Below are 22,769 nucleotides of genomic sequence, written 5' to 3' on the forward strand. Positions count from 1 at the left end.
TCCCGATTAAAAGCTAATCATGTGCTCTAATGGCTATGAATTCTGTGATACTGAAGAGGAAATTGAGGAAACATATAGCTGATTTTAAATGAACAAGTGTTTTTGCTATTTCTGTACAGACATTAATTAACAGCACTCAACATGAAAAAATGTAAAATATTAAGAGAGGACTAGTGCAAATGGAAAAATATTGAAGATAAATCTCCAGCACTATTTAGTTTCGTTGTTTTGTTTGCTCGTGTGTCTTTGCCGCTGCATTGACAGGAGTATGATTTGTGCTGAGCAGCAGGGGGCGATGTGTCACAGTTTTCATCTTCAGAAGAGGACAGTTTGGTTCCGCCCCAGTGTGTTTTCAGTACGGTGTCGATTTGTCAGAGAGGACATACGAGAGAAGTCTAGTAAGGTGCGGTGTGATAGTATGCAAAAGATGCTGACCATCATATCTAACGTGTTGAGGGGCAGCGCCAGCAGGAACGTAAGTGTCATTTCTGTCTTTTATTTTCTCTACATTTCTGTACAGTAAGTAATGGGTGTGAAAGTGCACGTAAGGTTAGCTTTATGTCAGTTGACCTTGTCGAAGCAAGGCCCGGCCTGCCAGATATAGTCTTAGACAGGGAGTATGAACGACATGTCTGTCAAATTCACTTTTTAATTTGTGCTCTAAAATTCCACAGTAAATAATGTAATTCGGCGCGTACAACTGAAGAAGCTTAGAAAAAAATTACGCTTTGTTGTCAGTGCCAACTTAGGCTAGCCTGTGTTAACTAGCCTGCTATGCTAGCAGGAGGTCTGTTGAGAGGAGTACAGGGAAACATCGCTTCATACTTGCGTTCACAGAAACGATGGCACACATACAGCCTGTATGTGTGTATACATGTAGGCATATAGGTGTGTGAGTTTAAACCAGCATTCTGTTTTTTTTCAGTTGTACATTTTGTGTCCTGTTTTTAGAAATAATTTACTACATTTTTGCTTATATTCTCTGCATGGTTTAGCGCTACGTGTTAGTCTGTAGACGAACCAGCTTCTGAACATTTTGCGGGGAGTTCGTTGGCTACCAGCTAAACTGGCATATTAGCTTGCACCACAACCTCAACATCAGTTATGGAAATAGGCATTTGATTTATTTGTTTGATGGCTTTGACTCTGTAAAATAACGCATAAAATAACCCTAATTTTGGGTTTCGCCAATTAAAATCATGATATTTTAAGAAAGCATAGGACGGAAATGACGTGAGAGGGTACCTCCTTGTGCAATAGTTATCAAGCTGAGTTAGTAATAATGTTTGGGCAATAAGGGATGTTGTCCAAGTCAAGGTTAGCGTTACTGCCATTGCTGCTGTTATTTTTAGGTGTCAGTCAGAGATGATGTAGACACTGGTGGATGGTAAGGTCATGTCGTGTGAGGCCCTGCTGAGCTGAGGCCCTGCCCACGCACCTAGGTGCCCTCAGGAAACCGTGCTTATGGCTCTTTACAAAAAAAAAATATTGTCTCAGGTTGAAAGAATATTAAGTCCTACAAATATATGTTGAAGGTGACAGTTTGTGGAGTCCAACAGACTGACAATCTGCAGAAGCTAAAATAACGTCAGTGAGACAGACGGCACCAGACACTTGTTCTCTACAGGAAGACAGACACACTGTGATTTACAGAGGCACCTCAGACTCATACTGGTCACCAGTAGGATGAATAAAGAACATAACTTCACGCAGAAATATTTAATTTGAGTCACATGTGTGTTGCTGTATCCTTTCTTGATGGAATGTCTCTTAGCAATGTGTGGAGCAGGTCAGACAGGCGCTTTATACTGATAACTACCCCTCTCTCTCTCTCTCTCTCTCTCTCTCTCTCTCTCTCTCTCTCTCTCTCTGTCTCTCTCTCTCTCTCTCTCTGATTGGCTGTCTGTAAGGGAGCTGAGATGGTTTCAGAGGTAAGAGATGATAGGTGGGGCAGTGGCTGCTGCAGCATCAGGTGTCAAGGAGTGATGCCTGTTCTTCCCTCTTTTTTTATCTTTCTTTTGGTTCTTCCACTGGTTTTATGCCCATGCAGTCTCTAACGAGCGCCGTGTGGTATGTCTCTTTGCTTAACCAATCATTTCATGATTCTTTTTTTTTCGCCGCTATGTCCTCAATGCAGGTATTTTTATTATGCTTTTTGCATTTTCTGCTCAGTGCGTATATATTATCTCTTCTTCCCCCCACCCCCAATATTTTGGATCCCCATTTTGTTTTCAGAACCTTTCACCACCATGCGTTTGGCTGTTTATGTAAAAGCTCTTATAGTGTCTGTGTAGAGTGTAAAATGAGTTGCTGTTAGGAAACCTGTAGCTGCTTCCCACTGCTGACCACAACTTATACCTGTCTCCCCCAGCAGACACAAGCACACACCTGCAAACCATGCGATCATCTCTTAGGGTTTCACCCTGTACTTTTGTTCTGTCATGTTTTCAGTAGATTTTGTTGTGTAGTCAACCTGACACTGGACGTTATAGTTACATGCATTAGATTGTACCCATGGAATCCAGAAGCATTGTCAGGACTTATTAATCAGTATTGGATAACTGGAACAGATGTTTGAGATGTTGTAGAGATTAAACATTGTTGGATTAATGGAGTAGATGTTTGAGATGTTGTAGAGATTAAACATTGTTGGATTAATGGAGGAGATGTTTGAGATGTTGTAGAGATTAATCATTGTAGGATTAATGGAGGAGATGTTTGAGATGTTGTAGAGATTAATCATTGTTGGATTAATGGAGGAGATGTTTGAGATGTTGTAGAGATTAATCATTGTTGGATTAATGGAGGAGATGTTTGAGATGTTGTAGAGATTAATCATTGTTGGATTAATGGAGGAGATGTTTGAGATGTTGTAGAGATTAATCATTGTTGGATTAATGGAGGAGATGTTTGAGATGTTGTAGAGATTAATCATTGTTGGATTAATGGAGGAGATGTTTGAGATGTTGTAGAGATTAATCATTGTTGGATTAATGGAGGAGATGTTTGAGATGTTGTAGAGATCAATCATTGTTGGATTAATGGAGGAGATGTTTGAGATGTTGTAGAGATCAATCATTGTTGGATTAATGGAGGAGATGTTTGAGATGTTGTAGAGATTAATCATTGTTGGATTAATGGAGGAGATGTTTGAGATGTTGTAGAGATTAATCATTGTTGGATTAATGGAGGAGATGTTTGAGATGTTGTAGAGATCAATCATTGTTGGATTAATGGAGGAGATGTTTGAGATGTTGTAGAGATTAATCATTGTTGGATTAATGGAGGAGATGTTTGAGATGTTGTAGAGATTAATCATTGTTGGATTAATGGAGGAGATGTTTGAGATGTTGTAGAGATTAATCATTGTTGGATTAATGGAGGAGATGTTTGAGATGTTGTAGAGTGCCTGACACTGTTGTCAAGTGGGACAGTCTTGTGGTGTGTTACTCAGTGAGTGTCAGTGTGTGGCCTTGGTACTGTAACCAAACACAGCAGTGTCAGCAGAGTTTAAAACCTGACTGGTGTTATGCATTTATGAATTCTGACACTACTGCAGACTCCAGTCTTCTGATGGATGTGATGGATGTGTTGATGGTTGTGGAGCCATGTTTCCAGAGAGTCTGTCGTTTAACAGGTGAACAGGAGCTCTTACCCCTCTGAGAGGGTTTGGTGTAATTATGCTTACACCTGTGTATTACGCTGTATATATTCATATTTTTGAATCCTGTTCTCACATCCACAAATTTACTTTTGCCACTTGACCTTTTATGATCGTTTTGACCTCCAGCACAGTGAACTCTGACCTGTGTGCCTGACTCTTCTCTCCTCAGTGTTCCACATGTAGGGCGGTGCTTCAGCTGCTGGCAGTCCAGAGCCAATATGTTGACATTACGTCACCATCCGACCCTCCTCCGAACACAGAGACACGCCCACTCCCCATGCAAGACTCTGCCCATAACCAAGACCCACGCCCACTTCCCTCCGCTGGTCTGCCTGTTAGTAAGGCAGCCCTCCCCCTGCCTGACCGCACCCACGAACCTCAGCCAATGCTCAGTGCAGTAGCTAGATCACAACCAAATGAGTCTGCTCAGCTCACTCCACAGGGAGCAAACACACAAACAGAAAATGCTCTTAAATCAGGACCTGTCTCATTTTCACACACGTCACTCTCCCTCTCACAGATTACCCCAGAGTGGGACTCAACCAGTCCACTGAAACCAGCACAACCAGTACTAAACACGCACTCTAGTATTTTACCATCTCCTTTGGATCGAGCCTTAGATCTGGACCCTCCATTCACTGATGTACTTGGGTCAGATCAGCTTACACATCTGACAGTTACAGAGACCACAGAGTGTCATAATGGGTCCATAACAGCAGTGAAACCCTTACCCTTACATCCAGCTGACCCAGGATCAGTGTCAGACTTGGTAGACGTGACATTGGGCCCTTCCTCTACTGGGTCAGTAATGTTGAACCAGTCTTTGTTGGAATGTGTGCCATCCCGCTTTTCAGAAACTGGTCCCAATTTGACCTCACACAAACCCAGTTTAGAACCCAATCTCAGTCGGACTGAGACCATAACTGGTGTAGCAGAAGTTGCCCGAACTCTGGACCAACCTGTTAGAGATGAAATCCACATAGACCAAACCTTACACAAACCCACCCCATCAGAACCAAACCCAGATCCTGTCCGGCCTGTGCCCACTAGCAGTGCCAACCTCTCCACCTCAGAACCTCAGCCTGCCACGCCAAGCCTCCACAACACTGACATAACACCCCAGCAACGCTCAGAGAACGTCCACAGCCAGGCCACTGAAGACTCTGCCTTACCAGAGCCACAGCTTGCTGTGAGTACAGGCTGGACCTCTACATCTCTCCCTTAAACACACACACACACACACACATACACACACACAGAGAGAGCACAAATGACCCATGCATGACCCCCATCCCCTCCCCCTCCCCATCTCACTCGTCTTCCTCAAAGTCCTTTACGTTCGCCAGTGTATCCCATAGTGCAGCAGTTAGTCAGGCAAAGTGTATTTATGTCCAGCTTTCTCTGTCTCTTTCAATCACACTCTCTCTCATCCTCTTCTGTCTTGTTCCTAAACCTTTTTTTCACTGTTCACCTTGAAGCGATGTTTGCATTGAGGAAGCACTCAGTGTATCTTTAACAAAAAAAGAAGAAAATAACCCTTTTTCTGGCTAATTTGGAATGGCACTGGCCACACATGCCCTCCCCCAGATATGCAGTGTTCACACACACACACACGCACGGACACACACACATGGACACACACGCATGGACACGCACGGACACACACACACATAGTCACACACACGCACGGACACACACACACATAGTCACACACACACACAGACACACACACACACAGACACACACGCAGTCACACAGACACACACACACACATACACACACGCACAGTCAGACTCATATACACACACACGCATGGACATACATGCACAGTCACACGCAGACAGACAGGCACACACAGACCCACTCACATACACACAGAGACACACACACACTCAGACAGACAGGCACAGTCAGACTCATATACACACACACGCATGGACACGCTTGGACACGCACGGACATACACACACATAGTCACACACACACACAGACACACACACACACAGACACACACGCAGTCACACAGACACACACACACACACATACACACACGCACAGTCAGACTCATATACACACACACGCATGGACATACATGCACAGTCACACGCAGACAGACAGGCACACACAGACCCACTCACATACACACAGAGACACACACACACTCAGACAGACAGGCACACACACACACACAAATATGTCTGGGATGTTGTGTGTGTTAGATTGAGTCACAGGTTATGTGAATTTGCTGCCACTCAGAGTGGTAGAGTGAAGCTGCAGACGGTGGCCTTGTGTGGCTGACGTTCCCATGACACGGCCAACATTTGTGTTTTCAGTGCCGGACACAGCCCGAAGTAACACCGAGCCTCAGATTACTCACCTCAGAGATGGGCATATAGTGATTCACTGTTCCATCGGGGGTTTCACTACAACCTGCAAAGATTTTATTGTTGTTGTTCTATACAAACCAACCATTCCATTAAACAAGGGAGTAACTGTTTTCCTAAAGATAATCATTTGTAATGTCCTTAGGCCCCACAGGCGACTGTCTTTAGAGTGTTTGTGTAGGTTGTCTTTAGAGTGTTTTGTCTTTAGAGTGTTTTGTCTTTAGAGTGTTTTGTCTTTAGAGTGTTTTGTCTTTAGAGTGTTTGTGTTTAGAGTGTTTGTGTTTAGAGTGTTTGTGTTTAGAGTGTTTGTGTTTAGAGTGTTTGTGTTTAGAGTGTTTGTCTTTAGAGTGTTTGTCTTTAGAGTGTTTGTCTTTAGAGTGTTTGTCTTTAGAGTGTTTGTGTAGGTTGTGTTTAGAGTGTTTGTGTTTAGAGTGTTTGTGTTTAGAGTGTTTGTGTTTAGAGTGTTTGTCTTTAGAGTGTTTGTCTTTAGAGTGTTTGTCTTTAGAGTGTTTGTCTTTAGAGTGGTTGTGTTTAGAGTGGTTGTGTTTAGAGTGGTTGTGTTTAGAGTGGTTGTCTTTAGAGTGGTTGTCTTTAGAGTGTTTGTGTTTAGTGTGTTTGTGTAGGTTGTGTTTAGAGTGTTTGTGTTTAGAGTGTTTGTGTTTAGAGTGTTTGTGTTTAGAGTGTTTGTGTTTAGTGTGTTTGTGTAGGTTGTCTTTAGAGTGGTTGTCTTTAGAGTGTTTGTCTTTAGAGTGTTTGTGTAGGTTGTGTTTAGAGTGTTTGTTGGGGCTGAACGATTTGGGGAAAATATCTAATTGCGATTTTTCTGACAGATATTGCGATTTCGATTTGATTTGCGATATAATTTTTTAAAGTCAAGCTCTAGTTCAATATTTACTGTGTAATAGATTTAAAACGTGATGGAGCATTACCACAAGAGATACCATCAAAATATTAACTGCTCTATATTCTAATGCAAAGATGATAAAGATTTGGAATTGCTTCCAACATGTATTTATTACATTTTCTGATCATCATAGAACATAGAGCATCGAACATGCAAGGGAAGATGTATAGTCCGCCGGTCATTATTGAAAAATAAATCCCGACAGGACGAGTAGGACCCCGCCTATTCTACGGTAACATGCCAAAATGATAAAAGGATCTTCACAGGTTTAATTTTCATGACTTTATTGCTGTTTCGACTTCCGCTTAGAAAAATAGTCCCTCTAGCAAACAGAGCATTTTATGCCGGATTCAGGCAGCACGATTTTAGCCCGATTTTGATGCCATGGTGTTGTCGCAGGCAAACTTCCGCCGTCCGGCCAGAATATGAATGTCGGGAACAACGAACGGGCGTCTTTACCCCTTGTAGTGACATAATCTAAGAACAGCGATGTGACGTCTGGGATGCCCCACCACGGCACACAACGAGAAAAGTCTAGCATGTCAGATTTTTCTAGCATTTTCCTGCCAAGTCTGACATCTCCTGTGACATGTTCCTTCACGCTGCCCGACGGGACCAATGACAGTCGTCCTCCTCGACGACTTATGAACTTGCGCAAGGTCTTGATAGGCAGCATACGATGATTGGTCGGGGTCATCCTTGTAGTGTTGCCAGTCTCCCGGCCAAGACGCGGCAAGTATCTATGGCACTATGATTGGCACTAATCTGACATAGTGGCCATCGTGAAAGACAAAAATATTGTGTAGTCCGATCCCGGCATGAGTTGTAAGTGTTGCATAGCAACATGTTAGGATACCTGGAGACTCGTCAACTTGTTGCAGAAAGGCTGTTTATTTCCGTTACGATGGGAACGGACTACATGCGGAATGATATAAATATGTGAATCAGAAGCACAGAACCCATTGGCAGTGGCAGCCGTCATTCATTTTTTTCAGCTGTCATTATCAAGAATTATCAGATCGAACGCTGGGATGGCCCATTCAATTCAATGGAGCTATCTGCAGCCTTCTGAGGAACTGTAGGTCAGACGCGCTCCATAACGTATATCATAAATCGCAGCATTTGCGATTTCCTAATCGCATTGTTTCAAATCGCGATTTGGATTTGAAACTGATTAATCTTTCAGCCCTTGCGTTTGTGTAAGTTATACTAAGGGAATTTGTGTTTAGAGCATTTATGTAAGTTGTGTTTAGAGTGTTTCTGTAGGTTGTGTTTGGAGTGTTTCTGTAGGTTGTGTTTGGAGTGTTTCTGTAGGTTGTGTTTGGAGTGTTTCTGTAGGTTGTGTTTGGAGTGTTTCTGTAGGTTGTGTTTGGAGTGATTCTGTAGGTTGTGTTTGGAGTGATTCTGTAGGTTGTGTTTGGAGTGATTCTGTAGGTTGTGTTTAGAGCGTTTGTGTAGGTTGTGTTTAGAGTGATTCTGTAGGTTGTGTTAGAGTGATTCTGTAGGTTGTGTTTAGAGCGTTTGTGTAGGTTGTGTTTAGAGCGTTTGTGTAGGTTGTGTTTAGGGTGTTTGTGTAGGCTGAGTTTACAGCGTTGTTGTAGGTTGTGTTAGAGTGATTCTGTAGGTTGTGTTTAGAGTGTTTGTGTGGGTTGTGTTTAGGGTGTTTGTGTAGGCTGAGTTTACAGCGTTGTTGTAGGTTGTGTTAGAGTGTTTGTGTAGGTTGTGTTTAGGGTGTTTGTGTAGGCTGAGCTTACAGCGTTGTTGTAGGTTGTGTTCAGTGTGTTTGTGTAGGATGTGGGAGTTTTTGTGGGGCTGGTGGAGATCCAGGGCAGGTTTAACTGTGGTCTTCTGCTAACATGTGATTCTGTGACGTGATTGGCTCAGGCTATCCCTCAGATGATCCCCCCCCCCCCCCCCCCCCCGTCTTGCCATGCTGAGCCACCATTGTTGACATGTCCTATGAACTCACCTTTGTTTGTGTATGTTTGTGTGTGTGTGTGTGTGTGTGTGTATGGTTGTCTGTGTGTGTGTGTGTGTGTGTGTGTGTGTGTGTGTGTGTGTGTGCGTGTGTGTGTGTGTGCGCGTGCGCGTGTGTGCGCGCGTGTGCGCGCGTGTGCGCGTGTGTGTGTGCGTGTGTGTGTGTGTGTGTGTGTGACTTCCCAGGGGACTAGAGTTGTGGTGTCAGCCCGCACCTATGCAGACTTCACACCCCAGGCAACTTTCGACATCAAGGTCAGATACTGGTCTCTTTTTTTTAATTCACATGTGAAGTAAGAGGGGCCATTCCTGATTGGTGGTTGTCTTGTCCATCTCCCTGTCCTTCAGAAGTGTGACCTGCACCGGCTGGAGGAGGGCCCGCCTCAACAGGCAGTGCTGACACGGGAGGAGGGGCTGCAGTATTACCGCACCATGCAAACAATGAGACGCATGGAACTGAAAGCAGATCAGCTCTACAAACAGAAAATTATCAGAGGATTCTGTCATCTGTATGACGGACAGGTGCAGACACACACATGCGCACACACTACACACACAGACACACACATATATATTCACATAAACACATACGCATATACTCAGCTAGGGGTGGACGGTATAAACGGTATAGCAAGTACAGCGGTATAAATTTGCCCTACAGTGTGGATTTTGACTATGCCGTGCTGACCGGTACAGTCCTTACCGATCTAAAGTGGCAATGACGTAACTATGCCAGTGGGAGGCAGCAATGCCCTAAACTGTGCCTAGTCTGCCGGAAAGAAGAAGAAGAACAAGATTGGCGCAGGCTTCTTTGTCATCAGCCTGTGCCAGGGAATCATCTGGAGGATGAGAGAGGCCATGCTGCTTTATTTGGAAATGAAGAAATGGCTGAAAACGCTGCTCACCATGAGGAGGAGGGGCCAGTGCACCTTCCCTTATATGGACATGGTTCAGGTTTAAAACGTCAGGAAATGAGCAGAAAGCAACAATCTGCACATTGTGTGGGACAACAGTGGTTGCAAGGGATGGTAAGTAGGTTTGGGCGATATGGCCGAAAATGGTATCACGATAAAGGTTTTCATTTCAGTCAATATCGATAATAATCACGATAAATGTCGAATCATTATTTCTTTCAAGTTTAAAGGCTGATTTTTGCTCCTGAGTGAAAGTTGAAGAAACCAGACGGTTAATTGTGGTTTTAAACTATTCTTTACGGACAGAACACGACAAACTCTTGCCAAACAGCGGAACATTTCACAAATCTGAGGTAGAACATTCAAAACAATTATAATGAAGAAGTCTTTTTTCAACATCAAAATATGCATGAGTAAAATTAAGTAAAATAATTTTTCAATCCTTTTTCCCAAACAAAATAAATATCTTATCCTTCTCTGACCATGTTGTATCGGTCTCCTGGTCGTGCCGCTACGCTCTTTACAACATCAGGAAAATCAGGCCTCACCTGACTCCGTATGCCACCCAACTCTTGGTACAGGCCATGGTTATCTCTCGGCTCGTCTACTGTAATGCCCTTCTAGCGGGTCTCCCGGTATGTTCAGTAAAACCCCTGCAGAAGGCGGTGGCACGTCTGGTTTTTAATCAGCCTAAGCGGGCACATGTCACACCTACTTATCGACCTCCACTGGCTACCCATGGCCGCCCGAATCATTTCTGTGCATGCTAAGCGTGGAAGTTAATTACATTGAACATTTATCAAACATTTGTTACATTTCTATTGAAGAAAATTATATTGCGATAATTGTTATCATTTTGTCATCCAGCCCTAGAATCCAAGTAATCTTTTCTATCACCTCAAATCAAAACATGTTCTGGAATATGGGGAAAGCATCATGTATGTTGGTTGGGAAAAAAGTTCCTGTCCTGCTGCAATTTTCAGTTTGATCATATGCTGCTAGGTTTCATTGTATTTAAGGGTCCAATCAATGAGAGCAAGTAAATATCCTCACTGTGATGCTGCAAAGAGAAGTTATTTTGGACTATGCAGAAGCAATTATGCGAATTCCTGCAATACTGTAGCTGAGGAAGAATTACAGAGTTTGAACTGATTTTGCGTTTTGAGGGTTTCATTGAGTTTGAGTTGGTTGGGGCAAAGAAACCTCCTGTCTTTCTGTACTATACAGTTTTTATTTTCACTTTGTGCAGCTTGATTTTACTGTATTTCATGAAAAAGTGTTTTTCAGTGGTGGATGTTACTTGAGAAAATATTTTGTATTTTTTTCCATTATTGCAGTTTTTACAACAATAAATGTTCTTAAAATGAGAAATATGTCCTAGTGATACAGCTAAGAGTACAGTAATAGCTGCCATGCAGTTACCATACCAGTGCTTGGTCCCTTCAGAGGCATTTATGTTGAACTTTTAAGAAAAACAAATATACCGTGATATATACCGTTGCCATCCGTGCTTCAGATTATACCGTGATATAAATTTAGGCCATACCACCCAGCTTTAGAAAATACAGTATTAATAATCAGAAAACAGATAGATACCCAGATTAATTACCAAATTATCTGAGATTTTTGGTTAGCGTTGCAATAGACAGATACACCAGATGCATACACTGATTCAACTGAAAATGGAAAGACCTGCATGATGCACACACACACGTACGCGCACGCACACACACACACACAAACACACACACACACTCTGACAGTCTTTGACTGACTCCTCACAGGAAGCGTGTGCAGTGGGTATTGAAGCTGGCATCAACCTGACAGATCACCTGATCACAGCGTACCGCGCCCACGGGTACACACTGACCCGTGGTGGTACCGTCAGAGAGATCCTGGCAGAGCTGACCGGTGAGAGAGACAGAGCCCCAGCTGATCAGTGAGACTGTTACATGTTTGGTTTTTTACACCCCTGGGTGTAGCTCATCATGTGATATTCTCTCTCTCTCTCTCTCAGGACGTAGGGGAGGTATTGCCAAGGGGAAAGGAGGCTCCATGCACATGTACACCAAGAACTTCTATGGAGGAAACGGCATAGTGGGAGCACAGGTAAACCAGTTCCCAGACTAAAGGGTGAGACCTGTGAGCTTCATATGAAATGCCAACAGACAGACAAACCAGTTACACTCCCATCTCTCCAGTCCTTTGTTCATTATGGTCAGGTTTTATATGTGTGGTCACTGGAAAATTACATTCAAGGGAAAGAATTTAAACTGTCTGTTCTCTTAATGCACCCATGCAGCCTTTACACTGAAACCTCTGTCTCTAGACTGTGGAACTATGTATGTGACTGAGTGTTGTAATGTTTTGCCTACATTTCCCAGGTGCCTCTTGGGGCAGGTGTGGCACTTGCCTGTAAGTACCAGGAGAAGAATGAGCTGTGTGTTTGTCTCTATGGTGATGGTGCTGCAAATCAGGTAGGAGTTCTAGTTATTGATGAAAATATATTCAAATAACTTTGTAATTTTAAGAGTAAGTATAAGATTTCCATGGGCTCAGGTGTGTGTATTTGTTCAGACATTGACCAGTTCAACCTGCACTCAAATAACACTCCTTGTCTATGCTTGTGTGTGTGTGTGTATGTGTGTGTGTGTGTGTGTGTATGTGTGTGTGTGTATATGTGTGTGTGTGTATATGTGTGTGTGTGTATATGTGTGTGTGTGTATATGTGTGTGTGTGTGTATATATGTGTGTGTGTGTGTGTGTGTGTGTGTGTGTGTATGTGTGTGTGTATATATGTGTGTGTGTGTGTGTGTATATATGTGTGTGTGTGTGTGTGTGTATATATGTGTGTGTGTGTGTGTGTGTATGTGTGTGTGTGTGTATATATGTGTGTGTGTGTGTGTGTGTATATATGTGTGTGTGTGTGTGTGTGTGTATGTGTGTGTATGTGTGTGTGTGTATGTGTGTGTGTGTGTATGTGTATGTGTGTGTGTGTGTATGTGTGTGTGTGTGTGTGTATATATGTGTGTGTGTGTGTGTGTGTGTGTGTGTGTGTGTGTGTCTGTGGCGGTACGCAGGGTCAGATCTTTGAGACCTATAACATGGCGTCTCTGTGGAAATTGCCCTGTATCTTTATCTGTGAGAATAATAAGTACGGAATGGGAACATCAGTGGAGAGAGCAGCTGCTAGCACTGACTACTACAAGAGAGGAGACTTCATACCAGGACTGAGGGTAACACACACTCGCATACACACACATACATACACTCTCACTCACACACACAGACACACTCAGGACACTTGTGTTCCCTCCTGTTTTCTCACTGTGTGTGTTTGTAGGTGGATGGCATGGATGTTCTGTGTGTGAGAGAAGCCACCAAATTCGCTGCTGAACACTGCAGATCTGGGAAGGTACGTTTACAAGCTTACTTTCACCTGCCTCCATTTTGTACTGCTTAAACTGTGCCAAGTGTGTGCGGAAATAAAAACCTTTGTTGAAATGTCATGACATCCAACATAAGATATTTTAATGTTAATCACTGAAAATCTGATATTGGTCTGTGAGTATGAGCTTTGATGGCTGCTAATCCACTGGCCAAACAGGAAGCAGAAAGAATCCTTTTATTTGTTTTCTTTTAAAAATAAATAAACAACACAATGTTAAAGTCTCATATCAAATGACCTAGTAGATCAATGTAAACAGACTCCAAGCAGTCTGCAGCTGATCATGAGATGAGATGGATAGATGAGGTATCTACAGCATTATCATCGTTATTAGGGGTCGACCGATTATCGGCCTGGGAGCGTTAGTTAACTCAGAGACAATAGTAAACCTCCTAATAGAAGAGCCCTATGGCTCTGTTTGCTAGGAGAATGAAGCCATGGGGCTCCTCTATTAGGAGGTTTACTGCTTGCTCTGAGTTAGCTAACCTGGAGTTTTCACTAAATCCACTTTTATGTGTAGAAGTGTAAGTGTAGAGCTTATTAAAAAACCAATTTGAACGACTAGAATTACAAGACAAGTTAGTAATTAAGGATCTTGGCCCTGATATACCAGATGTTAACATTACTCAGCAAACCAAGGACAAAGGGAAAAGCTTCAACAGGACATTCTCGCAAACACGGTATAACCAGAAAACATAGCTATGTGGTTAGGACAGGCTATTGTTCATCTCTGAAATGTGTTGGCTGCTGTGACAGTTTGCGGGCTGCTGGCTGGTATGTTTACAGGAAGTGTTGGGGTAGTTACTCAAAAAAAGCAATTAGTGACAAGTTACCAATTTAAATTGTAATGGGATTACTTTACTCATTATTCCTTTTGAGAAGTAATTACACTACTCATAACTTCACTTTTGAGTTACTCACCAAAACTTCAAATTCCCCAATTTACAGGTAAAGGCATAATTTATCAGCCTTTAATTAGAAAACAATGTAGCCAATACTGAATAGCCTACACAGTAAAAATGATAAGATACAGTGGTGAACTAATGGTCTTTTCTGAGGTAGCTAGTAATACGTTTTGGTATCATCATTAGCCGACAGCTGCGTTATCTGTATTTTATGATTTAAAGTGACATTAAATCTTCTCTTAATTATTGCCGTGGTTGGCTACAGCGTATTTTTCGGGTTTTCTCAAACATAGCAGACCTTGCTACCTAGGTAACTAACCAGTTGTCGGTCTTGTCCCATTTAATGGGAGCTACTGTCACAGACCCAATCTCTCCTAAGTGACAGTGGGTTGTCATATTATGATTACACAATCATGGCTGCTTCTATAATCATTTATTTTAACATCGCTGGAACACTTTATTGACCAATTAGCACCCAGGACCAGAACTATCCATTTTACAAGTTAAATTTAAAAATTCAGCACGAAAAATATTCTTTTGAAAAGGTGTGTGTAACACAGGAAAGGACATTTTAATAATCCAGTAACTGTAATTTGATTACTGACATTTGAATTGCTTTACTTCGTTATGGGGGTAAGTAATATAATTACAGTAATACGTTACTTTGTAACTCATTACCCCGACACTGTTTACAGATATGCACTGTCTGTGCTTTGATATAGTAATTATTATGCGTAATTAATACAATAAGTACTGTATGTATTTAATTATCAAAACAGCGATCTCAAAAGTGGGCGTGGCTAGCGATTCAGGAGCCCCCACTAGTATTCATGGTCAGGGGCCACTACTGCTTCAGTTGATTGATAGTTTTTTTTATTTTTACTTTATTTACTTTCCAAAACTTCAGTGAGCTATTTGTTGTTTGTTTTTTTGTTTGTTTCTTTATTTATTTACATTTTCAGTTAACTTTATAAGAAATGCTGCTGGGAGCTCCCTGAACATTTTGTTTTAAGATAATGTTGAAAAGTTCTCTTTTAATTAAACATATGCTAAATGGCATTTCAACGCAGTTTTGTGTTTGAGTTTGTGTTATTATAAATTTTGACACCAAGATCTTCATTTTTACTGCAAATGTATATCGGTTCCAAATGTCGATTATTGGTCTCCTTGATTGCTAATAATCGGTATTGGCCCTGAAAAAGACACATCGGCCGACCCCTTTATCGGTATTACTAGACTGTAGGAACAGACAGCGGACTGTGAATATGTCAGCAGACAGGAGAGGTGCTAAACACTTAAGCTATATATAGAGTGCCTGTAAGTTTGAATGTGTGAACGCTACCTGTCTTAACTAAAAAAGTCAGTGGCAAGTCTTCAGTGTTTCTCAGGAATATTCAGAATTGTTACTTACTTTATCAGTGATGGTCCGCGATGCTGAGAGAAATAGAGTGTAACAGAAAATAAGCATAGGTGAGTGATTCCTGTCGCTAGGCAACAAACAGTGAAAGGAATTTAGGTATTCAATATTAACATTCTCTCAGGAGGAAATGATTTGCCGGAGACAATGGAAATGTGCATTAAAACCCTCCACAAGTCATTTGGTTACTCTGCATTCTAACTGTACCTGTGAGGGTCAACTCTGAAATGTTGTTCAACTCTTTTAGGGTCCTATTCTAATGGAGCTCCAGACATACCGTTACCATGGACACAGCATGAGTGATCCAGGCATCAGGTGAGAGTCATCCTCACCACCATTACTGTGTTCAGTGTCACAGTCAGTGTGACTGTGTTCAGTGTCAGAATGGCTGTGTTCAGTGCCAGTATAGCCCCTTTCACACATGCAGTGCAACCCTAAATTTATCTAGACTCTAACCGGAGGAACTGTATATGAGAACACAAATGTCTGAATCAGTCAGATCGGACCCTTAACGGACCTCACCAGCTGCCTAGGACAAAGTCCGTTGTATGTTTAATTGAGTCCATGTGTGAATAGAGCGGATTATAGTCACGAGAATGCACAGCAAGCAAGTGGGCATGTTGACGTACAAACATCCGAGGATGAAGAAGGGTCATTTACACGAAGACGCCAACGAAAGTGTCTAACTGGGGAGACAACGAGATTTGGGAACTTCTGTCCGTAAGGGCCGACGCCCGACATACTTTTTGTGTTGTGTCCTACGCAGACGCCGCCCCCCTCACCTCAACCAAATCTGAACCTGGTTCTGCGGACATAGTCCATAGTGCATATGTGAAAACAGCTTATGACTGTGCTCAGTTTGAGTAGGACTGTGCTCAGTTTGAGTATGACTGTGTTCAGTGTGAGTATGACTGTGTTCAGTGTGAGTATGACTGTGCTCAGTTTGAGTATGACTGTGTTCAGTGTGAGTAGGACTGTGTTCAGTGTGAGTAGGACTGTGTTCAGTTTGAGTAGGACTGTGTTCAGTGTGAGTAGGACTGTGTTCAGTTTGAGTAGGACTGTGTTCAGTGTGAGTATGACTGTGTTCAGTTTGAGTATGACTGTGCTCAGTGTGAGTAGGACTGTGTTCAGTGTGAGTAGGACTGTGTTCAGTGTGAGTATGACTGTGCTCAGTTTGAGTATGACTGTGCTCAGTGTGAGTAGGACTGTGTTCAGTGTGAGTAGGACTGTGTTCAGTGTGAGTATGACTGTGCTCAGTTTGAGTATGACTGTGTTCAGTGTGAGTATGACTGTGTTCAGTGTGAGTATGACTGTGCTCAGTTTGAGTAGGACTGTGTTCAGTGTGAGTATGACTGTGCTCAGTGTGAGTAGGACTGTGTTCAGTGTGAGTAGGACTGTGTTCAGTGTGAGTATGACTGCTCAGTTTGAGTAGGACTGTGTTCAGTGTGAGTAGGACTGTGTTCAGTGTGAGTAGGACTGTGCTCAGTTTGAGTAGGACTGTGTTCAGTGTGAGTAGGACTGTGTTCAGTGTGAGTAGGACTGTGTTCAGTGTCATAGTCAGTGTTATTGTGTGACACTGCTACATTAAGTTTGGGTCAGATCATTTTAAATCATTATGAAGGACATGAATATTATACACGCTGGGTATGTATTTTCATTTATAATCTAATGTAGGTTTTTTCCTATGTGTGGGGTTCTTTAAGGCATCATGAACCAAGGTTATTTAAGCAGGATGTGTGTTAGTTGAGGGGAGAGTTTATGGGAGGAAGTTGTTTTAGGTAAAGGGGAGGGTTTATGGGGAGAGGGGGAAGTTGTGTTAGGTAAAGGGGAGGGTTTATGAGGAGAGGGGGAAGTTGTGTTAGGTAAAGGGGAGGGTTTATGAGGGGAGGGGGAAGTTGTGTTAAGTAAAGGGGAGGGTTCACGGGCAGAGGGGGATGTTGTGTTAGGTAAAGGGGAGGGTTTATGAGGAGAGGGGGAAGTTGTGTTAGGTAAAGGGGAGGGTTTATGGGGAGAGGGGGAAGTTGTGTTAGGTAAAGGGGAGGGTTTATGGGGAGAGGGGGAAGTTGTGTTAGGTAAAGGGGAGGGTTTATGGGGAGAGGGGGAAGTTGTGTTAGGTAAAGGGGGAGGGTTTATGGGGGGAAGTTGTGTTAGGTAAAGGGGAGGGTTTATGGGAGGAAGTTGTGTTAGGTAAAGGGGAGGGTTTATGAGGAGAGGGGGAAGTTGTGTTAGGTAAAGGGGAGGGTTTATGGGAGGAAGTTGTGTTAGGTAAAGGGGAGGGTTCACGGGCAGAGGGGGATGTTGTGTTAGGTAAAGGGGAGGGTTTATGGGAGGAAGTTGTGTTAGGTAAAGGGGAGGGTTTATGAGGGGAGGGGGAAGTTGTGTTAAGTAAAGGGGAGGGTTTATGAGGAGAGGGGGAAGTTGTGTTAGGTAAAGGGGAGGGTTTATGAGGAGAGGGGGAAGTTGTGTTAGGTAAAGGGGAGGGTTTATGGGAGGAAGTTGTGTTAGGTAAAGGGGAGGGTTTATGAGGGGAGGGGGAAGTTGTGTTAAGTAAAGGGGAGGGTTTATGAGGAGAGGGGGAAGTTGTGTTAGGTAAAGGGGAGGGTTTATGGGAGGAAGTTGTGTTAGGTAAAGGGGAGGGTTTATGGGGAGAGGGGGAAGTTGTGTTAGGTAAAGGGGAGGGTTTATGGGAGGAAGTTGTGTTAGGTAAAGGGGAGGGTTTATGAGGGGAGGGGGAAGTTGTGTTAAGTAAAGGGGAGGGTTTATGGGAGGAAGTTGTGTTAGGTAAAGGGGAGGGTTTATGAGGAGAGGGGGAAGTTGTGTTAGGTAAAGGGGAGGGTTTATGGGGGGAAGTTGTGTTAGGTAAAGGGGAGGGTTCACGGGCAGAGGGGGATGTTGTGTTAGGTAAAGGGGAGGGTTTATAGGAGGAAGTTGTGTTAGGTAAAGGGGAGGGTTTATGAGGAGAGGGGGAAGTTGTGTTAGGTAAAGGGGAGGGTTTATGGGAGGAAGTTGTGTTAGGTAAAGGGGAGGGTTTATGAGGGGAGGGGGAAGTTGTGTTAAGTAAAGGGGAGGGTTTATGAGGAGAGGGGGAAGTTGTGTTAGGTAAAGGGGAGGGTTTATGAGGAGAGGGGGAAGTTGTGTTAGGTAAAGGGGAGGGTTTATGGGAGGAAGTTGTGTTAGGTAAAGGGGAGGGTTTATGAGGAGAGGGGGATGTTGTGTTAGGTAAAGGGGAGGGTTTATGAGGGGAGGGGGAAGTTGTGTTAGGTAAAGGGGAGGGTTCACGGGCAGAGGGGGATGTTGTGTTAGGTAAAGGGGAGGGTTATGGGAGGAAGTTGTGTTAGGTAAAGGGGAGGGTTTATGAGGAGAGGGGGAAGTTGTGTTAAGTAAAGGGGGAGGGTTCACGGGCAGAGGGGGATGTTGTGTTAGGTAAAGGGGAGGGTTTATGGGAGGAAGTTGTGTTAGGTAAAGGGGAGGGTTTATGGGAGGAAGTTGTGTTAGGTAAAGGGGAGGGTTTATGAGGAGAGGGGGATGTTGTGTTAGGTAAAGGGGAGGGTTCACGGGCAGAGGGGGATGTTGTGTTAGGTAAAGGGGAGAGTTTATGGGAGGAAGTTGTGTTAGGTAAAGGGGAGGGTTTATGGGGAGAGGGGGATGTTGTGTTAGGTAAAGGGGAGGGTTCACGGGCAGAGGGGGATGTTGTGTTAGGTAAAGGGGAGGGTTTATGGGGGGAAGTTGTGTTAGGTAAAGGGGAGGGTTCACGGGCAGAGGGGGATGTTGTGTTAGGTAAAGGGGAGGGTTTATGGGAGGAAGTTGTGTTAGGTAAAGGGGAGGGTTTATGGGGAGAGGGGGAAGTTGTGTAAGGTAAAGGGGAGGGTTTATGGGAGGAAGTTGTGTTAGGTAAAGGGGAGGGTTTACGGGGAGAGGGGGAAGTTGTGTTAAGTAAAGGGGGAGGGTTTACAGGGGAAGTTGTGTATGATCTGTGTGGTGCTGGTTTTAAAGGACTGCAAAAAAAAAACTTCTTAGTTTGTTTCTATATAAGCACTAATAGAGAGGACATAGAGATGAACTGTAGAGCAGCGCTGTTGGCATAAGCAGTGCTGTTGAGATAAGCAGCGCTGTTGAGATAAGCAGTGCTGTTGAGATAAGCAGTGCTGTTGAGATAAGCAGTGCTGTTGAGATAAACAGCGCTGTTGAGATAAGCAGTGCTGTTGAGATAAGCAGTGCTGTTGGCATAAGCAGTGCTGTTGAGATAAGCAGTGCTGTTGAGATAAGCAGTGCTGTTGAGATAAGCAGTGCTGTTGGCATAAGCAGTGCTGTTGAGATAAGCAGCGCTGTTGGCATAAGCAGTGCTGTTGAGATAAGCAGTGCTGTTGGCATAAGCAGTGCTGTTGAGATAAGCAGTGCTGTTGAGATAAGCAGTGCTGTTGAGATAAGCAGCGCTGTTGAGATAAGCAGTGCTGTTGAGATAAGCAGCGCTGTTGAGATAAGCAGTGCTGTTGATAAGCAGTGCTGTTGAGATAAGCAGTGCTGTTGGCATAAGCAGTGCTGTTGAGATAAGCAGTGCTGTTGAGATAAGCAGTGCTGTTGGCATAAGCAGTGCTGTTGAGATAAGCAGTGCTGTTGAGATAAGCAGTGCTGTTGAGATAAGCAGTGCTGTTGAGATAAGCAGCGCTGTTGAGATAAGCAGTGCTGTTGAGATAAGCAGTGCTGTTGATAAGCAGTGCTGTTGAGATAAGCAGTGCTGTTGAGATAAGCAGTGCTGTTGAGATAAGCAGTGCTGTTGAGATAAGCAGCGCTGTTGAGATAAGCAGTGCTGTTGAGATAAACAGCGCTGTTGAGATAAGCAGTGCTGTTGAGATAAACAGCGCTGTTGAGATAAGCAGCGCTGTTGGCATAAGCAGTGCTGTTGATAAGCAGTGCTGTTGAGATAAGCAGCGCTGTTGGCATAAGCAGTGCTGTTGATAAGCAGTGCTGTTGAGATAAGCAGCGCTGTTGAGATAAGCAGTGCTGTTGAGATAAGCAGTGCTGTTGAGATAAGCAGCGCTGTTGAGATAAGCAGTGCTGTTGAGATAAGCAGTGCTGTTGAGATAAGCAGCGCTGTTGAGATAAGCAGTGCTGTTGAGATAAGCAGTGCTGTTGAGATAAGCAGTGCTGTTGAGATAAGCAGTGCTGTTGAGATAAGCAGCGCTGTTGGCATAAGCAGCGCTGTTGGACAGAGTCGGAGGGGAAATTACTTCCCAGTGTTACTACTTCCTGTGCATTTTACTGACACTGTTTACAAACACTGTCTGTTCCTCCCAGTCAGTTACTGTCCAATCCAGTTTGAAATAACTGGTCTACAGACCCTGTTCACCCCCACAAATTCTGATTAAATCAGCTCCATGTTTGAGCCTCATGCCGCTCTGTCCCCGTTAGTTACCGCACACGAGAGGAGATCCAGGAGGTGCGCAGTAAGAGTGACCCCATCTCCATGCTGAAGGACCGCATGCTGAACAACAACATGGCCAGTGTGGAGGAACTGAAGGTAAAACACGCACGCGCACACAAACTACAACAGTGTGGCCAGTGTTTAGGGATTAAAGGTAAAAGAAAGAAAAAACACACAAATATACACAACAAACATCCTGTTTTGTTTTACAGCTTCCTCACAATTGAGCATGTTGTCATAGCACAGAGACAGTGCTAAATGCTTCAGTTAATGACTCCCAAATTGAGTGTATATCATTCTCTCTGAATGTGATGTCTTTGCCTGTCTGTCTGCCTGTTTTGCCTGTCTGTCTGTCTGCAGGAGATAGACGTGGAGGTGAGGAAGGAGATTGAGGATGCTGCTCAGTTTGCCACCACAGACCCAGAGCCCCCGCTGGACGATCTGTGTAACCACCTCTTCTATAACGACCCCCCCATAGAGGTCCGTGGCACCAACCCCTGGACCAAGCTCAAATCTGTCAGTTAAAGGGTGTCCAACCACCCCCTCCCCACACCCAAAACCCCCTCGAACCCCCATCCACATTCAGTATAGCATCAGACAGGTGAAGACTCTCATCCAACACTCCTCCTCTTCATCATTCTCCTTCTGGCCCCAAGACAACCCCACCTCCACCCAGCACAGCTCCACACACAGTGCCGCGTCTCCACTCACAGGCAGGAATTCACCGGTCTGTGAGGGCCCAGCTCAGCTTTAAAGCCCAGGGCTCTGTTTCTGCTCTGGGAGAACTGCCATTTCAGTTCATCTGCTCACCTAAACCAGGCAGTCATGTACGGAAGACAAAAATTCAGAAAACTCTGGCCTTGGACTCAATGTTATCACTACTAAATCTGACTCTAACTGTATTTGTGGTGCATTGTAATAGGTTTTTAAAGGGATTTTTATCACTTTCTTCATTGCCTTTACCAGTGTTCCCGTGCCTGTCAGGTGTAGGCTTGGATAGACTGAGCATTGTCTGTGCACGGTCTAACAAACACTACAGCCATTCTACACAGGGCCAAACTGGACAGCTGCATTTAAAAATGCAGAACTGTGGCAAATATGACCTACTGCATAGTGTTCCTCTCAGTTTTGCGCTCTCTTTCTTCATCCTCTTCTCATGAACTCTTTCTCTCTGATAGTGTATATGGGTATTTATCTCTCTACATGTGCCGCTCAGTGGGGTGTTAGTGCCTCCTGTTCCTAACATTTTTTGCCAACTTGTTCTCGAATGAATATTTTGAAAAGTGTTGCGCTGATGGGGATATCGTCATGGTTACTGTAGAGTTCTGAAAAGGGTCAGCTGGGAAATGGCGCTGTTCGCTTATCTCTGATTTTACCTGGAAGCAATATGGACATCAGGAAGTGTGTTACCTGTCATGATCTTTATAAAGGACAATTCAAATAAAATTCAAATATTTAAACCAGCCAGATGTTCTTTCATGTTCAACCAGATGTTCTTTGGAATACTGACATTCTGTGATTGTATGAGTGTGTGTTTTGTGTGCGTGGTCAGGCTTTCACTAACATCATCCTGTGGTGGAGCCTTTCTTGGTCAGCCATTGTTTTCCATAATTTTTTATTCATTTGATTCAAATTGTAATTCATATTTCACATCCCTGTTTAAATACCATAGAATTTATTTACCTGGTAGATCACCTGAGTGAATTTACTTACCTGTGTACCTGCCCCCCTCGA

General features: G+C 43.6%; 1 protein-coding gene across 4 annotated transcripts; it reads left to right on the plus strand.

Moving 5' to 3' along the window:
* Positions 1-347: 347 nt before the first annotated feature.
* pdha1a (pyruvate dehydrogenase E1 subunit alpha 1a) lies at positions 348-22,498 on the plus strand. Of its 4 annotated transcripts, XM_030792388.1 has the most exons (12): positions 348-475; positions 1,911-1,931; positions 9,116-9,184; positions 9,278-9,451; positions 11,628-11,754; positions 11,861-11,952; positions 12,228-12,320; positions 12,924-13,079; positions 13,187-13,258; positions 15,861-15,928; positions 21,023-21,131; positions 21,396-22,498. In XM_030792388.1, the coding sequence occupies exons 1-12, from the start codon at positions 419-421 to the stop codon at positions 21,558-21,560; spliced, it is 1,203 nt and encodes a 400-aa protein (XP_030648248.1). In that variant the 5' UTR covers positions 348-418; the 3' UTR covers positions 21,561-22,498. The 4 variants fall into 4 exon arrangements, with proteins under 4 accessions (XP_030648248.1, XP_030648249.1, XP_030648250.1 ...); XM_030792389.1 differs by lacking the exon at positions 1,911-1,931 and having other exon boundaries at positions 11,607-11,754; XM_030792390.1 differs by lacking the exon at positions 1,911-1,931.
* The last annotated feature ends 271 nt before the right edge of the window (positions 22,499-22,769 follow it).

Source organism: Chanos chanos, chromosome 15 (assembly GCF_902362185.1).
Source record: "Chanos chanos chromosome 15, fChaCha1.1, whole genome shotgun sequence".
NCBI classification, from domain to species: Eukaryota; Metazoa; Chordata; class Actinopteri; order Gonorynchiformes; family Chanidae; genus Chanos; species Chanos chanos.